Source organism: Varanus komodoensis, unplaced genomic scaffold (assembly GCF_004798865.1).
Source record: "Varanus komodoensis strain SLA01 unplaced genomic scaffold, ASM479886v1 scaffold101, whole genome shotgun sequence".
In the NCBI taxonomy this organism is placed as follows: Eukaryota; Metazoa; Chordata; class Lepidosauria; order Squamata; family Varanidae; genus Varanus; species Varanus komodoensis.
This window is the reverse complement of record NW_025335275.1, coordinates 1,382,742-1,405,598: the sequence shown is the minus strand read 5'-3', so window position 1 is coordinate 1,405,598 and position 22,857 is coordinate 1,382,742. Positions and strand designations below refer to the sequence as shown.

Here is a 22,857-nt window from a genome sequence, read left to right as displayed (position 1 = left end):
CTTTTATTTTAAATTCACATCTTTTAGCTACAATAATTGCAATCCCTCTTGCTTTTGATGTATCATATGGTTTTTCATATACATCTGTCCAATGTAATTTTAATTCATTCATTCCATCTTTCTTTTGATGTGTTTCTTGTAAAAATATAATATCTGCTTTTTCCTTATGAATACTTTTTTCAATTCTAGCTCATTTATATTTTTCTTCCAAGCTGTTTAAATTCCAAGACACTATCTTCAATGTTTTTCCCATTTTTTCAATACATCAAGTATTCTTTTTGGTCTCCATATGTAACTGAATAAACACTCCAACAAAAACACAAACATACTTACCCCTGCCCCCCCCCATATTCCCCACCACATTCATGTATATAAACCCCCCTACCCATCCTCTGGAGATTTCCTCCTACCCGCCGCTTTAGGCTTCTAGGGGTGGGGTGGGTGGGGGAGAGCCACCCCTATGTGGACCCCAGGCACCCACCCCACCCTCCCCAAACATCTATACCCATTTTATTCTACACTCAAATTTCTATTATAATTCAATACTTATTATTTAAGAAACATTCAATAACAACCACAACACTACCAACTACAATATATTTTCTATATCTATCACATGTAAATTTTCTTATCTCTTCTTGCTTCCTTCTTCTCCTCTACTTTCTGTTTCTACAGAGAATCTGAACTTCCTGCTGCAAAATCCAATTTCTCCTTCTCTAGCCGATCTTCTCTCTTCTTCTCTGCCATCCTTCTTGGAAATGTAGACATATCCATTAAGTTCTGCATTTGTGCTGATGATGTGTATTCATCATCATCAAAACTTCCAAGCTCCTTTAATAACTTCAGCGCTTCCTCCTTTGTATCAACTCTATAATATTTTCCATTATATGAAAACCACAAAAGAACGGAAATTCCTAGCTATATTTAATGGAATTCTTCTTTAATATTTGACAAACTTGGAACATATCTTCCTCCATTGCAGAGTCTCAGTACATAAATCAGGAAACACTTGAATCTGGTAACCTTCAAACATGACTGATGTCATATTGTGTAATTTTCACCTCAATTGTTCTTTTTTTGCATATGACCAGTATCAGACTACAATGTCTCTCGGTGTTTTTCTTCCAGCTCTTCTTGGGCCAATTCTATGTACTGCATCAATGTCATATCTTGTAAAGGAGACATCTGGGAGAAAAGATTTAGCCCAGTCCAGTATTGATTGAATCAGGTTATCTTCATTCTCATTCCCATCCTCTGGATATTCTTTAAGGTGTAAATTTGATCTTCCTTGTCTATCCCGGATCTCAATCACACTTTTTGAGACCTGAGCTATCTTAGTCATCTGATTTTTTAAACTTTTTATCATGTTCTTCTTTCTGAATTTTCACTTCTGTGATTGTTTATTCTCTTGAGTTTAATTAAATTTTATTTCTACACCCATATTATCTATTTTGACATTTAATTGCTTGGTATCAGTCTTCATTTCTCTGAGTTCCTGTAAAAGTATATCAAGCTTGTCTGGTTGTATTGATGGTTGAGACGGTGGTATTGATTTTTCCGGTGATTATCTCTTTTTCCCATTCATTTCACAACTTTACTCTTTTCAAAGCCAAATCCGATGGGTGAAGTTTCACTTTAGATCTTTGTCAGACGCTTTCTACACTCTTGCTATGTTTTGACATCCAGATACCAGAGAAAGTCTTAAAATCATAACAATTTTAATGATTCACTGTTGTTATTTAATATCCTACTAGGAGGAGAGAACTCTTGAATTTAGTAATAACTTTTAAACAGACCACAATTGCAATTTAACTTTCAGTCAGCATATAGATCTCGATTTTCAACAGCTGCAATTTAACTTCTAGCCAGCAGAGGGAGCTCAAAGATTGCTATTAGCAAAATACAGTCTTGTATGTATTTTGTCCTCTTTCTCAGACCTTATATTTCAATACTTCACTTCCTCTTCTTTTTATCTTCATTATTTCTTATCTCCTATCTCCATAGTAGCAAAATAACCCAGAGAAGCTAATCCTATGACATTAATTAACTTTGATATACATTCATCAAGGCTCTATCCCAATATTTTCTTTTTTGGCACCTTCTTGGCTTTGCAATTGCACAGGAGGAGAGGGAAAATCTTGTCCGTCCGTTATCTGCAAATTAGAACTTTTTCAACAACTTCAACAACTCCCTCTTTTTCTCCCACCCTTCAAGCTGCTTTTAAACTTTTAAAGAGTACAGCCGAGGTGCTAGCTTACTGTGGACTGAGTCCAGCAGTTTCAGATTGTACAAATAAGCCCTTTATGGGTCTCACAGTCCACAGCTGAGATTCAAATCTTTCCAGGAGAGAGACAAAGGAATTAATTCACGTTTTGTGTATTTTTCAGTATTTCTTGATCTTAATTTGCGTATATTTTAATCATATTTGCCCCAATGGTCAGGAGGAGTAAGAATTCGCAAGACCATCCTTCCTGTCATCTAGGAATTGAAAGGCTGTGCATGAAATAGGCCTGATAAGGGTGAGAGCCTGGTGAGGGGAAGCAGAGGTGAGTTGAACACCACCGCCAAGTGGGAATCAGGGGATGAAGTATAACGGATAGGGAAACCTATTACTGGCGGAGGATGTGATATGCTTATGTCGACTGGATTAGTTTAGTTTATTCTATTGCTCTAACAGTCACCTTGACCTTCATTAATACATCCTAGCCAACTTGATTTACGTCTGCTAGGTGTCTGAATTATTCTTACTATTATACATACACTTACCCTGGACCAAGTTCCATTGAACATAATGAGACCTTAACCTGGATAGCCATACCTACGTCTGCACTGTAAAAGAGCACCAAGTATGTTTTCCAGAATCAATAAAAACTTTAAAATTAACAGTCAAGTCATTTATAATCTCACACATTGTGTGAACAAGGTCATTTGACCTTAAACTCATTGGTTGGAAAACACCATTTCCTAGTGTCAGTCACTTTCAGTGGGACATACTAGTTGTAGAGAGGTACAGGACTGTGGTTTCAGAACGAAAGATTAGGCCTAGATATTATCTCCCTCACCCTGAACCCAACAGAGCATTTTACGAGGCAGGCTTGCAATTTCGGATTAATTTTGTTCTTATGAAACTATTGGGCCATTATGACTGATTCAAGAATTCCAAGTTGACTCCACATTTTTAAAGGATTTTTTCAAAGTAATGCTAAGTATCAGATTTCTGTATTTTCACTTTGCTTTATCTCATGATATCATCAAGAAGACACCCACACATTTTAATAGATTATCTGTTTGAAGCAGTGAAGATTGTTGTTTGTGGATGAATTTAAACAGCTGATGAACCAGAAAATGCCCCTGTCTTTCTGAAAATAATTCTAATCAACATTTGAGATTTTTAAAAAAACATGAATAACATTGGCTGGATCTCTAATATACCAGAATATTTCATTTTCTGTTATCACTACATCCTAATAATTTGTTATGCTTAATCAATTTAAAAATGAGAGACAATGCAGATAAAAGTATCTCAACAGATTTTTTTTCTCATTTTAAGTGTATATTATCTGTTCCCAGTTATTCTTTTAGCAAAAATATTCTCCTACTCACTTACCTCTTTTTGACGGTACTTAATAGCCAGTTTCAGTCTTGCTAGATCATTACCACTCTGCTCCTCTATTAGGCTGTTATCATCTCTGTAGTTAAGAATAATTTCCAGTTCCCTGGAACTCCGTGTCTGATCCAAGAGATCTTTTGCAAACTGCTTACACTGCTGTGATAGTTCCTCATATTCAGATTTAAATTCATTTTCCACTTTGCTCAGCTCCTGAAGTTCCCAGCTTAATTGGAAAGCTGTAAGGAAAGGATCCTCACTTGAAAGGGCAATTAAAGATGGGCTTGCAAGAGCTTTGTAGATATTTAGCCTCGATCGGGAATGACGGAGGCTGTCCACATCTGAGCTGGAGACACACTCCACACAGTTACAACGAACTTCATGTGGTCTGGGGACTGAAACACCTTTCTGCACTAAAAGTTTTATGATTTCATAATTGTTTGTATGGGCAGCCAGGATAATGGGTGTAATGTCTGGTGTGAACTCTGAGAACTGTTTATCCAGAAGTATGGGTGGCACCTGTTGGGGAAAAGTGAATAGAGTTACATTAGATAATCTTATCTACATTTCAGTATTGAGGACCAATCACATGATGCATCCATGTATTCAAAGGCTGACCTATATGATGAACTGAAAGCATGGAAGTCATCCAGAACAGATCAAGCATCATCAGCCTGAACAGGTGAACCACCCCGAGCAACATCTGTACCTTATCTGAAATGAACTTCAGTTCATTATCCCTGTTTTATACTATCAAGCTCAGGCATGGACCCAGTATTTCTAACACATTACCTGAAATTGATGAAAATAGGGAATATGATTGGGTATTATGTACATTCCGAGATACCTCAGTCCAAACAGATCTGGTGATTTTTGCTTATACATTCAGAATAAAGAACAGAACCTGACTTTGTGGTTTTTCAGTAATTCCTCCCTAGTGCTAAATTTTTGAGGTTTTTTTTTGGAGAGGGGTGGGGAGAAGAGAGGGGAGTATAGAGGAATATTAGTGTTACTTCTGGGAGAAACTATTGATAGTACAGGTGCTGTTTTTAAACCACTTACTCCCCTAATAACATGTTTCAGCACTAGCCCACAATGTTTTGAGAAGACTCCAAATAGGAAAAATATTGTACTATGTTGTATCAGAAGACAGTTTGTTGGCAACAACAAAAAGGCATTTGGAGGTTTAGGGAGGTAAATCTCTGCAAAGAAAAGGGCAATGTTACAAATAAACCTTGGCTAAAATGTTTTCAGTTAATTTATTCCCTGAAATAAACGTTTTTTGGAAGCCAAAGTGTCTGCCAAATATTTGGTGAAATTTTGGGGGATAGAAAACTGGACATTACGCTATTGAACTTGCCAACATTTAAGAAAATGCCCAGCATATTCCAAGTCTAATACCCATGCAGATGTATTCCAAAAAAGATTCAGGAACAGATGATGAGTCAGATAGAGAGGGAGCAGTAAGTGCTACTGAATCTCCAACGGTGTGGGAGCAGAACAGCAGACTGACAGGAATAGCAGAGGCAGAGAGGAGGTAACCCAGCTGCCACCTAATCTTTGGAGGACAAGCAAGATGGGTCCCTGAACCAGTGGATGGGCAGGCTCCTAACAAAGAGGAGAAGTGAGTGAAAATACAAGACGCAAGTATTAGGCTTTATTTGAAAAGGGAGGGGCAACACAAGGCCATGCAATGGTCAAAGAGACTTTCTGCATGAGAGATGACCCTGTAGAAAGACTGCCCTTGCAAGAGGTACTCAATTGGAGAGTACTATAGCTCAGCTTTCTGCTTGAGAAAGGTGAGCTGCAGTAGTGTCAGTCCTGTGGGAACTGTCTGTTTCAACATTTTTATTGTTTTTTACACTCTGAACAAATAGTTATTCCAAAGACTTCCGACCTACTGAGTTCAAAATCTTATTCTCTCTACAATTACTACATATTTCAGGCCTAATCAAGATTCCATTTCTCTAACCAATGATAAAAAGTCCCATGTTTGATAGTAGCATGTATCTTTTTCCTTAAGAGATAAAGTCTGTCCATTTCCGCACAGTCCAATATCGTCTTTAAAATCAAATCTTCAGTCAGTAACTCTTCATTCCTCCAGTATTGTGCAAATACAATCCTCGCTGCTGTGATGACATGCAAAGTCAAATATATACTTTGTTTATCGAAGTCGTCAGGAAGAATGCCTAACAAAAGTATTTCTGGTTTAAATATTACAGGTCTCTGCAACATTTCCCCAAGCCATCTATGCATTTTAACCCAGTATTTTTATTTTTGCTTTATCACAAGTCCACCACATATGGTAAAAGGTACCAGGCTTTTGTTTATATTTCCAACACCTATTTGACATATTTGAAAACATTTTAGCTAATCTATTCAGTGACAAATACCATCTGTAAAACATTTTATACAAATTTTCTTTATATGAGGTTGCCAAGGTTATCTTAATATTTCTTTCCCACAGCTTTTGTCATTTCTGCAATTCCTGGCCGGATCTGGCCCATTTAACTGGCCTGCCCCACAGGTTTTGCACTTGCTGGGCACATGGGTGGATACGTGGCTTGCTCATGACATCTTTTTGGACTCGATCGGAGAAAACGATCTCCTCATGAGCAAGCTGGCATCTCACCATGCGCGCCCAGCGGCTGCTTGCTTATGGAGAGATCGTTTTGGACTTGGAAAAAATGATCTCCTCGTGAGCAAGCCTCGCTGAGCGTGCACCCGGTGGCAGCTTGCTCGTGAGGCGGTTGTTATGGACTTGATCTCCTTGTGAGCAAGCTGGTGCCTCACCCTGCACCCCCCCATTCCCCACCTCGCCTCGGGTGGGCACACATACGTGTCCCACCCCGCCCCTCATCCGCCCCCCCCACCCCACCGGCACCACCTTGGCAGCCCATGCCCACCGCTGGCACCTGTCAACTGGCCCCTTTGAGGAAAAGTTTGAGGATCCCTGGTTTACACCATCCATATTTCTCAGTTCTTAGTTCTAAAATGGAAAGATTAAATAGCTTTGCAAGTAAATGTTGTTAATCATCCAATTGTCTGTTCCAGAGTACCTTCAAAATATGTGAACAAAAAATACCTTAAAAGTTTAACTTGCAGCGAGTTGAAATATTTTTATTATTCCCTTGGCAAGAAAATAAGGAAAGTAAAGTAAAAAGCAATGCAAAATAAAATGGTGAGAAGAAAAAAAGAAAAGGAAAAGAAAACAAAAGAGAACATGTATGTTGTTACCAGAGCAGTAGACAAAAAGTCTTCATGCCCACCTGTCACGTTAGGAGGTAAAAAACCTCTCAAAAGATTATTTATAACCATCTATAATGAGATAAGGAAAGGAGTGGCGAATGCCGCTGCTTTCAAGTCACTATCTCCCTGGAGGTCTGTGGACCTCTTCTGTTGTCTTCTACTTTTTTCCCTTGTTTGAACTGTTTATTATTGCGCCTTTAGAATTTCCTTTTTAAAGAATTCCCACCCATCTTGGACTCCTTTCCTCATTAGAGTCACTTACCATGGGATTTCACTAATTCTTGTTCTGAATTTATTTAACTTGGCTTTTGCTTCCTTTAGTTTGAGTTATACCCATCAGGCTGTATTAAGAGTTAATACCTAGTGCATTAAGAGTTCAGGTCCATGCTAATTGTTACCCACACTCCAGCCATCAGTTTATGTGCTTTATACTCTAGCTTTCTTACTACATTTTTGGAAGGCTATTATTAGGCACTGTTAGAGCTGTTCTCTGTTGTGGTGCATAAGCATTTGTCTGTTGTTACACCCAGGTGTACTTCTCCCTTCTGTATGATTCAGTTTGAAGCTCTCCTGATAATATCTTCATGCTGTGGCTGAACACATTCTTTCCAGTTCTTCTAAGGTGGAACCCATCTCTTGCCAGCAGTTCTTCTTCCAGGCAGGAATTCACTTGGAGTATTTTTCTTTCCCTGTCTTGTCCCCTTTCATTAACTGGAAGGATTGAAGAGAAAACTAACTGGGCATCAGCGCTCTTGACTTTCTTCCCTAAAGCTTCAAGATCTGCCATAATTTCTTTGAAGCTCCCCTTGGCAGTGCCATTTGTTTCCACCTTTATAAGAAGGAAGGGATATGTGTCAGTGGACTGTATGAGTCTTGGCAATCTTTCAGTTATATCACTTATCTGTCCTCCAGGGGGACAGCATACCTGACGAGTCCACAGGTCTTCCTGACATGCATGTGTTTCCATCCTACAAGCAAGGAATCTCCCACAAATAACGCTCATAACTTGTAGGCCGTGGTATCATTGCCACCACCTAGTTAACCTTCAGCTTCTTGCTCAGTGTGGCATGTTTTGACTAGTAGTTTTTCTAGTGCAGGTTGCCCTCCAGTCCTTCAGCTTGATAGAAAGCACTTTGATAGTTCCTTTGCTTTCCCTGGAGTGTCTTCAAGTTCTTCTGTGCATAATTGTCACATTTTCTGAGCTGAGGTACCACTGTATAGAGTAGTAATAATACTTCTCTCGATCTAAAAGCCACACTTCTGGCTATGCAACCAAGGGTGGCGTTTGCCCTCTTGACCACCACTGCTGAGTCATGTTTAGCCTGCAGTCAACCAGTACCTCAAGATCCCTTTCACAAGTGCTGCTCTCCAGCCACTTGTCCCCTAACCTGTACTCATGACACCCATTCCTATGCCCCAAGTGCAAGACCCTCCATTTATCCACACTGAACACCATTCTGTTGTCCCCTGCCCACTTCCATAGTCTGTACAGATCCTTCTGGATCCAGAGTACCTGCTCCTCAGTGGTGGCCACTGCCCCTATTTTTTGTATCATTTGCAAATCTGACCAGCAGACTTGTCATCCCCCACTCCAGTTCTGTGAGGAAAAGTTTGAACAGGATCAGTCCCAGGACTGAGTCCTGGGGAGACCCCACCCATCACTGTCCACCATCCCAATGATTCCCCACTAAAAGTAACTCTCTGCTTTCAGTCCATCAGCCATGCCCTAATCTATCCGACAGTGCATTGGTCTATCCCAAAACTCCTCAGTTTCTCAACCAGGATATTATGGGGCTATTTGTCAAAGGCCTCACTGAAATCCAGGTAAACCACATCCACTGTGTCCCCTTCATCTAGTCACCTTGAAACATTGTCATAGAATTCCCCAACGTTTGTCTGGCAGGACCTGTTGTTGCAGAAGCCATGTTGCATGGCCACCAACCTCCCTTGCCTATCTAGATTTACTAGATCTCTTGCTATTATGAGCCTTTCCATTGTCTTTCCTAGAATGGACATAAAGCTAACTGGTCTGTAATTTCCCATGTCTACTCTACTAACCTTTTTGAAAATTGGGACCACTAACACCACCCTCCAGTCCTCTGAAACTTCACCCATTCTCCACGAGGCCTCAAAAATGGAGAGAAAAATGGTGTGAGAGAATCCCCGCCAACTCCCAAAGTACTCTTGGGTGTAACCTGTCAGGGCCCAGCACCTTTGTAGCATCCAGTTCCCCGAGGAGCTCCTCAACTTCTAGTGGGGTGACTCTAATCTGTGCCCGAAGGAACTGAAGCAACCCCAAACACCCACATTCAGATCCTCATCCCAATCCCCATCTTGGAAAAGAAATATAAAATAAGGCTATGCCCCAGAATGTGGGTTGGGCTATATGTTGGGACAATCCTGTGCTTGTAATGGAGTCCATAAAATCCTTAGCTTACCCAGGCAAGGTGTCCTTGGCATAAATGTTTGACCACACTAGAGACAACCTTCATCCGCTTTGATAAACTTAGTATCAGAATGCTCTTTACTATTTACTGATACACAGATTCTGATGCTGTACGGAACTTGTCACAAGGAAAATGTGAGCGGATTTTCTTTTGACAGCTAAAAGACTAATAGTACAACACTGGAATGGTAATTGCCCACTTCCTACAATACAATGGATTGATAACCAACCATTTGGTCCACTTTATCGAAACTGATGCATAACACCTTCTACTGATAGCTGTAATCACATACTTACACATACTTATGGACACACATTTCATACACACCTTAAGTGTGAGTGACTTATTTTCTGCAAGAAAGTTGTATTTTTTCTTTTCTTTTATATGGTTTTATGTTGGTAAAATTTGCATTTAAAATTAATTTTAAAACTCATGATAATTGAGTGAAATATCCATATTCATAAAGAGGATGCCACTAAGGCTTTGCTGAGGGGTGAGGAAATGAAAGCCAACCCTTCCAGGCAATCATCCCACAGAGCAGATGCTGGTAGGTAGCAGTGGCGGCCTCCCAGCTATGTTCATAAACTGTTCAACCATTCCCTTTTGGTAGAGGACAGAGAAATACATGCCACACAATTTGTTCTGGGTCCACTAAATTTGGATCAACAATTTGTTCTAGGACCAGCCTGTTTATTTTACTGATTTGGTTGATGTGTATCAAATATATCTTATTGATTTGTATCAATATACCTTTCAGTCACACTCTGCTGCCTTGGGTGTGCTGGAGAAATCTATGTCATTGAAAGTATTTGAATTTCTGTATGTGATCTAGGTTAGGGGCCAGGTAGCCACCATCTTTTCCTTTATTTCAGGCTGCAAACTGTTTTGGGGTGACCCAGAGAGAATGGAACAGTGGTATGTTTTGCTGTTGCCTTCCTGGTAGTATTTGGGAGGCTACTAACAAAAACAAAATGAGCTAGATGGATCCACCTGAGGGTCTTTTTATGTTCCTGCATTCCAGTCAGGTCAGTGCTTCAATGGGAAAATGCCTGTAAAAAGCATAATATTCATGCATTGAATATATACATAAAATAGAATTGACCCCACAAGCTAAGTGAACTGCACAATTCAAAAAGAAATAAAATAAACCAACAAATAAAACCAAGTATATACAAATTGGAGGGGCTTTAAATTTATTTATTGTTTATATATTATCTATTTATTATTTTATTTATTGCTATTAATTGAAGATTATTTTAATTATAGACTTTATTCTAGCTCTGTAATACAGGCTTATTGTAAACTGGAATACAGTGGTGGCTCATCCTTCAAACTTAATTCATTTCAGGAGGCCATCTGATTCGATCAAAGTCCGAATCAATTTTCCCCATTAGAAATAATGGAAAGTGAATTAATCCATTCCCAGACCCTAAACTATACCCATTTCAATAAACTTAAACAGCAAATACCACCTCCTGAAAATAAGTTTGAGGTTATATACAAGGTGTGATCAAATATTAGAGTTACTGTCTAGAGTTACTGTCCACATGCCTATTCATGCATGCAGTCAAGTAGCAACACTGATGAAATTTAGCAGTTGCCACTGCTCACTTATTAGCCAGATGGATAGGTTAGGAAATTAACAGGCAATCTTTATTAGTAGGCATTGGGATTTTACAAATGTGTTCATATGCATTTGTGAAAATTTGCAGAGCTGAAAATGCACAAATTCACCTCAAATGCACATTTTCATGCTTTGGTCAATTAAGGAAATATGTACTCTCTGTCAGTGTTCTTTTTCTCCTTTTGTCTTTTTCTATGACTAAATGTGCATAAAATTCACATTAAATTAAATTATATTCAAGTAAAAACAAAAAACTGCAGAATTTTGCATGTCTGCAGAATTTACATGACTCGGGAAAAGCTGGCAAGCTGCAGAATCCATAGGTTAGAATCACAGAAATGTGAACTTATTTTAATCTATTATACATCTCCCTGACACTCCCTCATTATCACCCACCCACCCACTGGCTTTCTGTATGAATAAGCAGATTCCAGCAGACAGAAGGTAGCCACCTGCTTGCATGCCCATCCACCTGCTTGCTGGCAGCACCAGATAGGAGTGCAGAATTGTACAGCATGATAAACAGTTATGAGTCAAATATGTATATTGTCTTTATCATAGAGAATCTCCACATGGAGCTTAAGATTTCTTTGCACTTCTCTCTTGCTCTCTGTTTATGTCAAGGTTCATGACAAAGAGAATGAGCAAAAGCAGCTTTAGGAAATTATTTCCTGCATGGTAAACTGCTTATAACATTTGCAAGGTTTCACATCATTTCAATGAATACTTAGCAACCAGGTCTGGTCTATCAATAAAAACTTGTTTTCAATCTATATATCCCCATATTATATATATAGCCAGTGTGGTGTAGTGGTTAAGAGCATGGGACTGGGACTCAGATGATCTGGGTTCTAATCCCCGCTCAGCCATGGAGCTAACTGGGTGACTTTGGGCCAGTCACAGACTCTCAGTCCAACCTACCTCACAGGGTTGTTGTTGTGGGGATAAGATGGAGGAGGAGATGTAAGCTGCCTTGAGCCCTTTGTAGGAAAAAGGCAGGGTATAAATCAATAAATAAATAAATAACACACACACACACACACACACACACACACACTGGTACCTCAGCTCACGAACACCTCAGTTCATGACCAAATCGGGTCGCAAACAGAAATTTCAGAAAAATTTTGCCTCGGTTCACGAACACCACATCGGGTGATTGTGATCGTGCCCGTCTTCCCAGCGCAAGCACAATCATGATCACAGTTGGGGAGGAGATGGTTGCGATTGCGCCCGTGTTTCCTGCCCGAGCACACCTGTGATTGTGCCCATCTATGGCTGCGATCACCATTGCGCTCACGCAGGGAACACGGGCGTGATTGCGGTCGTGCTGGGGGGGAAGATGGCCACGAGTGTGCCCATGCTCCCCGAGTGCGCCCACTATTGCGTTCATGCAGGGAACATGGATGCGATCACGGTCGTGCTGGAGGTGGGGGGAGATGGCCATGCTCAGGCTTGCTGGGGGCGAGGAGATGGCCACGATCTTTGTTGTTCTTTGTCACTTTGTTTCAAATTTTTGTGATTTAAAAAAAATAGTTACAGAATGGATTAACTTTATTTACATTGAACCTTATGGGGAAATTTGACTTGGCTCACGACTAATTTGGGTCGCAACCAGAGTCGTGGAATAGATTAAGTTCGTGAGCCATGGTACCACTGTGTGTGTGTGTGTGTGTGTGTGTGTGTGTGTCCATTTCTATCCAAAAACAATTATAGATGTGTGATTACTCTTATTCAACAGAAGTTTAAAAGATTTCAAAGCACCCAAACACCCAGCAGCAAGGGAAAAAGCCAGCCTCACATCCTGGAGTTGCACATGTCAAGGTTTACACAAAAGGGCAAGTTATATGTCTTCTCCATTTTCATTTACCAGAGGGACTGCTAACAGGTACAATAATTGCTTAGCGTGCAGAATGTCTTATGTTGGCTCCTGGAGAAGACATTTTCAAAACACAGGTGCAATATCAGTTCTGCCAAAGAAAAAGTTTGCATATTTTCTGTTTTAAATTTCACCCTGCCTTATCAGGATGTCTCAATCCAGATTACATAGAAACATAGCAAACAGAAAACATAGAAAGATAGAGTAAGAAGGGATCTGCCAGGCCATCAAGTTTGATCCCCCCTCACCCCGCTCCAGTCAGCTCTGCTCATGTCATGCCTACTATATGCATGTCCAGATGGTCCTTGAACACCCTCACCAATGGGGCTTCAACCACCTCCTTTGAAAGCCCATTCTATACCCTAGGGATCCTAACTGTCAGGAAGTACTTCCTGGTATCCAAATTGAACCTTGGTTCCCTGAGCTTTGCTCCATTGGAATGCATTCTGCCCTGCTCCACAGGGAAAAACAGGTCTCAACCCACCTCAATGTGACACTCCCTCATTTACCTATATGTCTCCAACAGATCCCCTCAGAGTCTCCTCTTTTCCAGGCTGAAAAGACCCCGTTCCCTCAGTCTCGCCTCATACGGCTTCCCCTGCAAACCAGTCACCATCCTTCTGGCCCTACACTGCACAAATTCCAACCTGGCTATAGCTCTCCTGTAATGTGGAGCCTGGAACTGAACACAATCCTCCAGCTGCAGGCATAACAGAGTTGTATAGAGTGGCAGTAATACCTCTTGATCTAAAAGCCATGCTTCTGGCTATGCAACCAAGAGTGGTGTTCGCTCGCTGGACTGCTGCATCACACTGCCGGGTCATGTTTAGCCTGCAGTCAACCAGCACCGCAAGATCCTTTTCACACGTGCTGCTCTCCAGCCACTTGTCCCTTAACCAGTACTTATGATACCCATTCCTATGCCCCAAGACCTTGCACTTGTCCACATTAAAAACCATCCTGTTGTCCCCTGCCCACTTCCATAGTCTGTCCAGATCCTTCTGGATCTGGAGTACCTGCTCCTCAGTTGTGGCCACCAGCCTCATTTTAGTATCATCTGTGAATTTGATCAGTAGACTGGTCACCCCCTCTTCCAGGTCACTGATGAAAGATTGAATAGGATCAGTCCCAGGACAGAGCCCTGGGGGGGCCCCACTCATCACCGGCTGCCATCCCAATGATTCCCCATTATCAAAGTGAAGCCCACAGACCACCCACCTGCAACTGTACAAACAACTCATGAACATCCATTAACAGTGCTACTGAATCAGATTGAGAAACCATCTACTCCAGCATTGCTTCCTCCACAACTGTGCACATGCCCATGGAAAGCCCAAACACACTTGCTCCCCAGCAGCTGGTTCTGAGACACATATAGCTTCTGTGCCTGGAGGACGCAGATAGCCATCAGAGCTAATAGCCACTGATAGTCTGTTCTGCATGAAATTGTCTAATCCTCTTTTAAAGCTACCCAGTTTAGTTCAACTTCTATTTCAGTCTTGCCAGAGAAACAGATTAATGCAAAACCTACTAACCTCACAAATGAACTGGGGCTCACACTTGTAGAGCTTCAGGAAGAAAATCATGACAGTTCCTTCCTTCCACATTCTGTAAACCTCCACCTATGACAGTAAATAGTACTTAAGTGCTTCTCCAATTTTCCTGTCCTCTTATATATCTCCTTCACCCAGCAGACCCACATAGGCATAAATGAGATAAGCCCTGTAAGTTCAAAATTCTGTAAGATATTGGACATCACCGAGAATTGTGTTATTGCTGTTGATTGAAAAACAAGATATAAATGAAGTTAAGAAAAAATTGATCCTAAGCTTGATAATGACAGCTAGGTTAGTGCTAGTTAAATATTGGAAACAGAATTAGGTTATGCAAAGGCATGAATGGTATAATGAAATATGGAATATGGTAATTAATGATAAACTGATGACAGAAATAAAAATAAAAAGGGTTAATGAAAGCAAATAAATATAATGAAATTTAGGAAGATTTTGTAAAAGCAGTATTGATAGAGGGTATAGGTTGCAAGCCTATTCAAGATTATATGAATTTCTGGAGGGGATATGGATATAATTGAAGTATATTATATATTATTAATAGTTATAATATATGAATTAAAAGGGAGGTATTATTGGTCTCCTGGGTGGTGGGGGCACTGTATTATTTACTTTTTTATTCATTAGTTGGGCTTTTGTATGTATATTACTGATATTGTGATTGTATTTATGTTTTTTCCTGTATTTAAAAAAAATAAAAGGGGGGGGAGATATTGGGCAGTCTCTGCATAGTTTGGGTGCCAATTATAGCTGCCAAAGGAGGAGGAGGAGGCAGCCATTCAGGTTCCTTACTCCTAGCTGAGCAGATCAGAGGAAGCTGCCCCAGCTGGGATTACTGGATACAGGCAACCAGAAAGTGAACAAACAGGGAGAGCTCACAGGAGCTCAGTGGTGGAGTTTGAAAGAGGAGGTCAAGGAAGAGATCACTAAGTTATTTCCTTTCTTTCTTCAGTTTCCTCGCAACATTTACTGGTAGGAATCTGTTAAGCTTCATGGAAGGCAGCAGTGAGCACTGGTTGTTACAAATGGACCAGCAGTGTAGAATCAAAAAGGCAGCAGAAAATATGGACCAAGCAGACTCCCTAGTGGCAGTGGCCTGCAACATCTGTGCAATGTTTGTTTCTTTGCCTGAGGTCCACATGGCCTACACGTGCAACAAGTGCAAGCTAGTAGCCCTGTTAGAAAGAAAGGTGAGGGCACTACAGCAGCGAGTGTCCACCCTCAAGGGAATAAAAGAAGACGAAGAGTTTTGCAACAGCTAAGAGAAGTACAGAAGCAAGAAATGTAACAGCAACCTGAGGCAGAAGAGAAGATTCCTGAGGGAAGAGAAAATGAGGAGGAATCTCCTTGGAAAAGGAAGAGCAGAAGAACTAGAAGTCACTGTAACACACGTATATTTCAATATTAGCGTCATAACCATGAGTTCACAGGGCAGAACAGTCTGTTAGGCCATGGACCATGTTGGGTAGGCTTGAATTCAGGAAGAAAGATGGGCTAGCTAGTGTGAGTGAAGGATGGCGGGGACGGGGGGCACCATCACAAACATCATGAAAAACCTGCAGCCAGAGGCTTGGGGGTGGAGCTTTCTGCCTGTGCATCCCAATAGCCTTCCTCTTTAGGGGTCTGCATCAACCTGGCTGATGCCTGGGCTGGCTACCACCTGCCTGTTGGCCCAACAGCATGCCCCTCCCCCCACTGTGGACTCAACTTTACCTGCCACTGTGGATTCAAGATGGCGTCGGAACGAAACGGCTGTGATTAACGGAGCTCCTGTTATCACGCCAGTATTGCTCGGCAGCGAGTCATGGGAGATTCATCTAAGCCCTGTCGGGGCGAAGACAGATTGCCTGGCATTCTTTCTTCTGGTTGCTGTGGGACGGCAATCCCATATCCACTGGGAGAAATTCAGGCATTTCTCAACCGGGCAACACAGGGGGTTTTTTTTAGCCCCTTCCAGTTCTCGACATCTGATGAATTAATTAGCTTATTTTAGCCAGATAAGCATCGGATGGCTGGTAAGCATTCTTATTTCTTTTCGCAATACTACCCGTGGAAAAGCTGTATCAGTTTATAATTGGCTGAAAGAAAAAAGAAAAAGCCCTCCCAAAGTTTTTAAGTGGCAACTGATATGGAGAGAATCTGAAGGCTTTTATCTGAGTTGAAGCCGAAGAAAAAGATTGTTCTTCTAATCTCTCTAAGGGCGAAGAGTGAAATGAATAATTACTGTGGAATTAAATGATAGAAGATTAAAAGGTAGAGCGATCATTTTGGATACCTGTTTGGACTTCTGCCAAGACTAACTGGACACTTGCCAGGATAATTTCTGTGTTACGTGGTGTTTTCCTCTCTACTGTGATGACTTTTTGGTGAGCATTTTACTTTCTTTCTGCAATATTACCTGTGGAAAAACTATATTTGTTGTTAATTGGCATAAAGAAGGAGGAAAAGTCCCTTTGAAATTCCACCCCCCCCACGGTGTTTTGTGTCTTAAGTAACAAATGATATGAAGAGAGGATTAACATTGGAGTGAAAGTCTGAAGTAGAAACTGAAAGCTGAAATTGAAAGATTTAACAATAACTACTGGGGAATCAAGTTATAGAAGGATGTAATTTGCCGGTGGCCATTTTTGGCCAGCTTCCATTTTTTCTGGGACTCCTGCCAAAAAGAAGCTGGATACTGAGGACATTCTTTTTCATTTTTTTAAAATAGCCTTTTGCTGCCACCCGGTGGCTATTGGAATTATTGCAAGCTACTTTTCTTTTTTTTCTCTTTTTAATATTTTATTCCATTTATATTTTTTCTCCCTCCCCCGCTTTTTTTCTTTTTCTCTTCTTCCCTTTCTACTTTTTTTTTTTTTTTTTTGCTGTTATATTGAAACGTCTTTGGTGAACAACTTTCATCATGAGGAAAACTCAGCCCTCCTCAGCTGGTTGGAGTCCAATTCATCAGCCTAAGACAGAAGATGTTGCAAAAAGCTTAAAAGAGTTGCAAATGATGACCTTGATGATACAGATGGCTTTAACAACTTTGCAAGCATCTCAAGAGGCGATGTCAACACGGCTGGAAAACTTATCAAATGAACAAAAAGAGTGACTTGACAAATTAGATAACTCTATTAAAGAGGTGACAACTCAATTATCTGATGTTCGACTTAAAGCAGAACAGAATACACAAAAAATGCAACAAGTATGTGAAAAACTGGAGACAGTAGATAAAGAAATACATTTAATTAAGCAAACAAATAAGTCAACATGGGACTCAACGGCTGTATTAGAGATGGAGAAGGCATCTTACTATTTAAGATTTCAGAATATACCTGAAGAGAAAAATGAGGATCTGTGAGAGCTTATAACTGACATGTTGGTGGAGCTTTTAGAAATTGAGAATGAGGTCATGGGTATGTGAATTGACCTTGTTTTTAGGGTCAATTCCTCTTTTACCAGAAAAAATAAACTTTCGAGAGAAGTTCATGTCAAATTTGCTCTAAGGTCCATAAGAGACAATGTTTTGAAGGCCATACTGGAGAAGCCGTTAAAGAGAGATGATCGTCAGGAGGTGACGGTCCTGAAACAGATACCATGGAGGATTAGAGAGGGACGAAAGAAATATCTATTCCTTACTACAGAATTGATGAAGAAAGAAATTATCTTTAAGTAGCTAATACCAGAAGGAATATTTTTCACATGGAACTCTGTAAGATATAAATTGGATTCAGTTCTTAAAGCACAAGAGTTCTATGAAAAATTTAGAGCCATGTTGAAAGAGGAGGACCCTGTCATCTCTAAAGAAGGAGAAAAAGGTGCAGAAGCAATGGAAACAACAGCGTACCATTCTGAAGAAGGAGAAATACTGAAGGTTGATTCATAACAAGAAGTACAGACTTTGGACTCAAAGGAGAAAAAAAAAGGTAGAACTGTAAAGGCAAAGAATAAGTAGATAATTTTATTAAATATGGCTCTTAAAAAGGAAGGGAAAATTGAATTGTTCTCCTTAAATGTTAATGGACTAAATGGACCATCTAAGAGAAGAATGTTTTTTGCTCACCTTCAAAAACGAAAGTTAGACATAATTTGTCTACAAGAAACACATATTAAGAAACAATGTGTTAAACTTCTAGAATGTTTAAAACTGGGAAAATTGTTCATATCTTCTGCATTGCAAAAGAAAAGAGATTTAGCACTATATGTTAAAGAAAAATTGGACCCTAAATATATTCTTTCTGATGAGGATGGTAGGATCTTGATGGTAGAAATTACAATTAAACTTTAAAAGGTGCTCTTAGTGGCAATATATGCACCAAATGACCATCAGGAAACTTTTTACCAAAAACTACATACGTTACTCTTACAAGTGGACTATCAGACTGTGTGTGTAATGGGTGATTTTAATGCAATTGTGAATAAGGAAATCGATCACAAGAATAAGGGAAAAAATGGTAGGAGGACGCTTCCAAAGTCTTGTTCCAATATGACTGAAGAACTCAGATTGATAGATGCCTGGAGGCATTAAAACCCTACTTTTGCCAATTATTCTTTTATTCAAACAGACATAGGTCATGGTCTAGAATTGATAGTTCCAGATTTGATAGAAGCTGAAATGGAGACAAATGTCTGGGCAGATCATAATCCTATATTTATATCACTGAAAGAAGCTGCAAGGACGCCCAGATGGAGTCTAGATAAAGCGTTACTAAAAGATAAAAAATTTACAAAAGAGATAAGCAAAGAAATGCAAAAATTCTTTCAAATAAACAAAGCGGAAGAAACTTCTTTACAGAATGTCTGGGATACAGCTAAAGCCTATGCCAGGGGACTGATAATAACCTACTCAGCAAAAATAAATAAAAAGAAAAGGCAAGAGTGAGCAACATTAGTAGAAGAACTGAGGAAACGGGAACAAGAACTGGAGGATCCAACAAAAAGAAATCTTAGGGTCCAAATGAATACTTTAAAGCACAAATTGAATCTCTTGGATACAAATGAACTTACTAAGCAAATGAAACTGGCTAAACTGAATTTTTTTGAAAATGCTAATAAACTGGGGAGATGGCTAGCATATAAAGTAAAGAGAGAGAGAGAGAGAGAGAGAGAGAGAGAGAGAGAGAGAGAAGAAGAGACTGATTTTGAAACTGAAAGATGGAGAAGGACAACTACAGGTACAAAATGCACAAATTAAGAAAATAGCTGAAGATTTTTTTGCAAGGTTATACTGGAAGGAGGAGATTTTGATCCAGAAGGTAAAAGAATACATTCGAAAGGGAGACTTACCAAAACTACCAGAAAAGTATCAAAAATTATTGAATCAAGAAGTAACAACTATGGAAATAACACAGGCAATCATGCGACAAAAGAACGATAAAACCCCTGGTCCAGATGGGCTACCAGCTGAATTTTACAAATCTTTTGAGGGAGTTTTTGCTACATTTCTTAAAGATATATGTAATGAAGCACTGTTAAATGCTAAAATACCAGACACTTGGACAGAGGCAAATATCACATTAATACCGAAAGAAGATATGGACTTAACACAGATTCAAAATTACAGACCTATATCATTACTAAATGTGGACTATAACATTTTTGCCTCTATATTGGCAGAAAGGTTGAAGAAGTTTTTAATAGACTTTATTCATCCAGACCAAAATGGTTTCCTGCCTAAAAGACAAATGAAGAACAACCTGAGGACTATCTTGGATATTCTAGAATACTATGAGACACACACAGAAAAATCAATGGCTCTACTGTTTTTGGATGCCCAGAAAGCCTTTGATAATGTTAATTGGCTATTCATGAAGCAACAGATGGCGCAAATGGAGTTTGGGGGAAAATTCATGAATGCGATATCAAGCAATTATCAAAGACAATCGGCAAGGATTTTAATTAATGGAGAACTTACAAGGGCTATAGAGATACAAAAGGGTACAAGGGGAGGATGCCCGTTGTCACCCCTATTGTTCATTCTGACTTTAGAGGTCTTGAACAGAAATGTCAGGGATGACGAGAACATTAAAGGTGCTAAAATTAGGGATGAAAATTATAAATTGCAAGCATTCACAGATGATTTGGTTTTTATAATAGAGGAACCTTTTGTAACAATCCCTAAACTTTTACAATGGATTGAAGAATATGGTGAGGTTACGGGGATGAAAATAAATAAAGAAAAAATGAAACATTTAGTTAAAAAGCTTATGCAAGATCAAAAAAAAAAGACTCCAAGAATAAGTGGACTTGCAGATTGTTAAAAAGGTCAAATACTTGGGAATCTATATTACAGCTAAATGCACAACTTTGAAAGAAGACAAATATTATAAATTATTGAAAGATATTAAAGGTGATCTGGAAAAATGGGCCAATTTACAACTGCCTTTGATGGGAAGAATAGCACTTGTTAAAATGAATAGACTACCAAAACTTTTGTTTTTGTTCCAAATGATTCCTGTAAAAATTGATAAAAAATTTTTTGAGGATTTAGATTTTCAAATTTCAAGATCTGGAGAAAAAAGAAAGCAAGGATTAAATTAAAAATGCTTCAGGAAACCAAAAAGAACAGGGGTTTTGGTCTTCCTGATTGAATGTTGTACTATCAAGCGTCTATTTTAACTTGGCTAAAAGAATGGATAACCTTGCAAAATAAGAGAATTTTGTATCTTGAAGGTCATGATTTGCAAATGGGTTGGCATGCTTATATGTGGTATGAGAAGGTTAAGTCTCATGGGACTTTTTTAAGTCACTTTATCAGAAGATCATTAATGTCAGTGTGGGAAAAGTTACAGTCAAAATTGTATAATAAACTACCAAGATGGCTTTCACCTATGGAAGCTTTTGTGTATCCAAATGTATTGAATTTTGAAGGGATCATAAGATATGATGATATTTTGGATAAGGATGGAGGCCTGAAGCTAGTTCAAGAAATACAAGAACAGGGACTTAATATCTCTAGGTGGTATAAGGTGCAGATGCAATCAAGATATGGTAAAGACTGTAAAATATGGGGGTTTTATAAAGACCTAACAGCCTTTGATCAAGTGATGCTAAAAACAGATGAGAAAATGATTAAAAGAATTTATGAGTTCTTACTTGACAGGAAAATGGAAGGGGAACAGGTTAAGGAAACCATGATAACATGGGCACAAAATTTTGGATATAATATTGAATTAAAAAAGTGGCAAAAGCTATTGGAGAGAAATATTAAGGTAACTTTAGCAACTTTGTATAAAGAAAATTTATATAAAATGTTTTATAGATGGTATTTGTTGCCAAGTCGATTAGCTAAGATGTTTCCAAATATGTCAAACGGATGTTGGAAATGTAAACATGATGTGGGTACTTTTTACCATATGTGGTGGACCTGTGAATATGTAAAAAAGTATTGGATTAAAATACATACATGGCTAGAGGAAATGCTGCAAAAACCCTTAGCTTTTAAACCTGAAATTTTCTTGTTAGGCATTATACTGGAAAATATTAGCAAACAAGAAATGTATTTGATGCTACATTTAATCACAGCGGTGAGGATTGCACTTGCTCAATACTGGAAGAGTGAGGAACTACCCACAGAGGAACTGATTTTAAAAAAGATTCTGGACAGTGCAGAAATGGACATGTTGACTCTATGACTGAAGGAGAAAGAAGATACTGACTCCTATCAAACTTGGGACCTTTTTTATGATTGGCTGGAGAAACGGGACTTGGCTCAGATTTAAAGATGTTTTTAAATTTTTATAAATTGATTTGAATATGATTACAGAATGTTAAAAAGATATGTTATAGGGGGCTGACCCAGTACGTCGGATGTATTTGATGATTGATGTTTTTTAGTGTTTAGTTTAAAATCTTAATAAAATCTTTATTTAAAAAAAAATAACCTTTACCTGCCACTGTGGTCCACCACTCCTGCCCTTTGCCTCCACACCAGACTTGATGTGCAGCCCCTCCAGTGGTCAGGGAGAGTGTCTGGGGTGAAGGGGATCACCACCACGAACTCTGTGAGACACCTGCAGCCAGATATTTGGGGGCAGTGCTTTCCTTCTGTCCATCTCGGCTGCCTTCCTCTTTAAGGGACCCGCATCCAGGGAAGCTGCTGAAGGGCAATGGGAAAGGGCCTCACTTGTTTGGCGCCTGCTCAACACCCCTCAGGGTTAGGTCTCTTGGCAGTGGGATGATAGCCCTACAGTGGGTGCAACTGAATGCTCAGTGGTGTGGTAGTTGTGGGTTTTGGCGTAGTAATACTTTATTACAATTTCATTGTACACTTTAAAAATGTTCCTGGGTACCTTTGGGGAGTAAGGGAGTGCTCCCATTACTGTGGTCAAGAACAGGAGGAAATATGACATTGAGGGATTGACAAGCCAGCAGAGGAAAAGTGGGGTTAGATATCTTACTGCTATTCCCTCTTCTGGTCCTTCTCCCAACCAGACAATTCCTGGCAGCCAGACCTCCCTCGAACTTGGTGCTGCTGAATGCCAGGTTAGCCCAAACTA

The 22,857-nt window shown here is 39.6% G+C and overlaps 1 protein-coding gene across 1 annotated transcript in view; it reads right to left on the bottom strand.

The window, feature by feature from the left end:
• TRPC4 (transient receptor potential cation channel subfamily C member 4) overlaps window positions 1-22,857 on the bottom strand; it is a 143,510-nt gene that overhangs the window by 51,736 nt on the left and 68,917 nt on the right. The window contains exon 3 of the mRNA XM_044419329.1: window positions 3,608-4,126. Coding sequence (XP_044275264.1) covers window positions 3,608-4,126 — 519 coding nt within the window. The remainder of the gene's footprint in view (window positions 1-3,607; window positions 4,127-22,857) is intronic.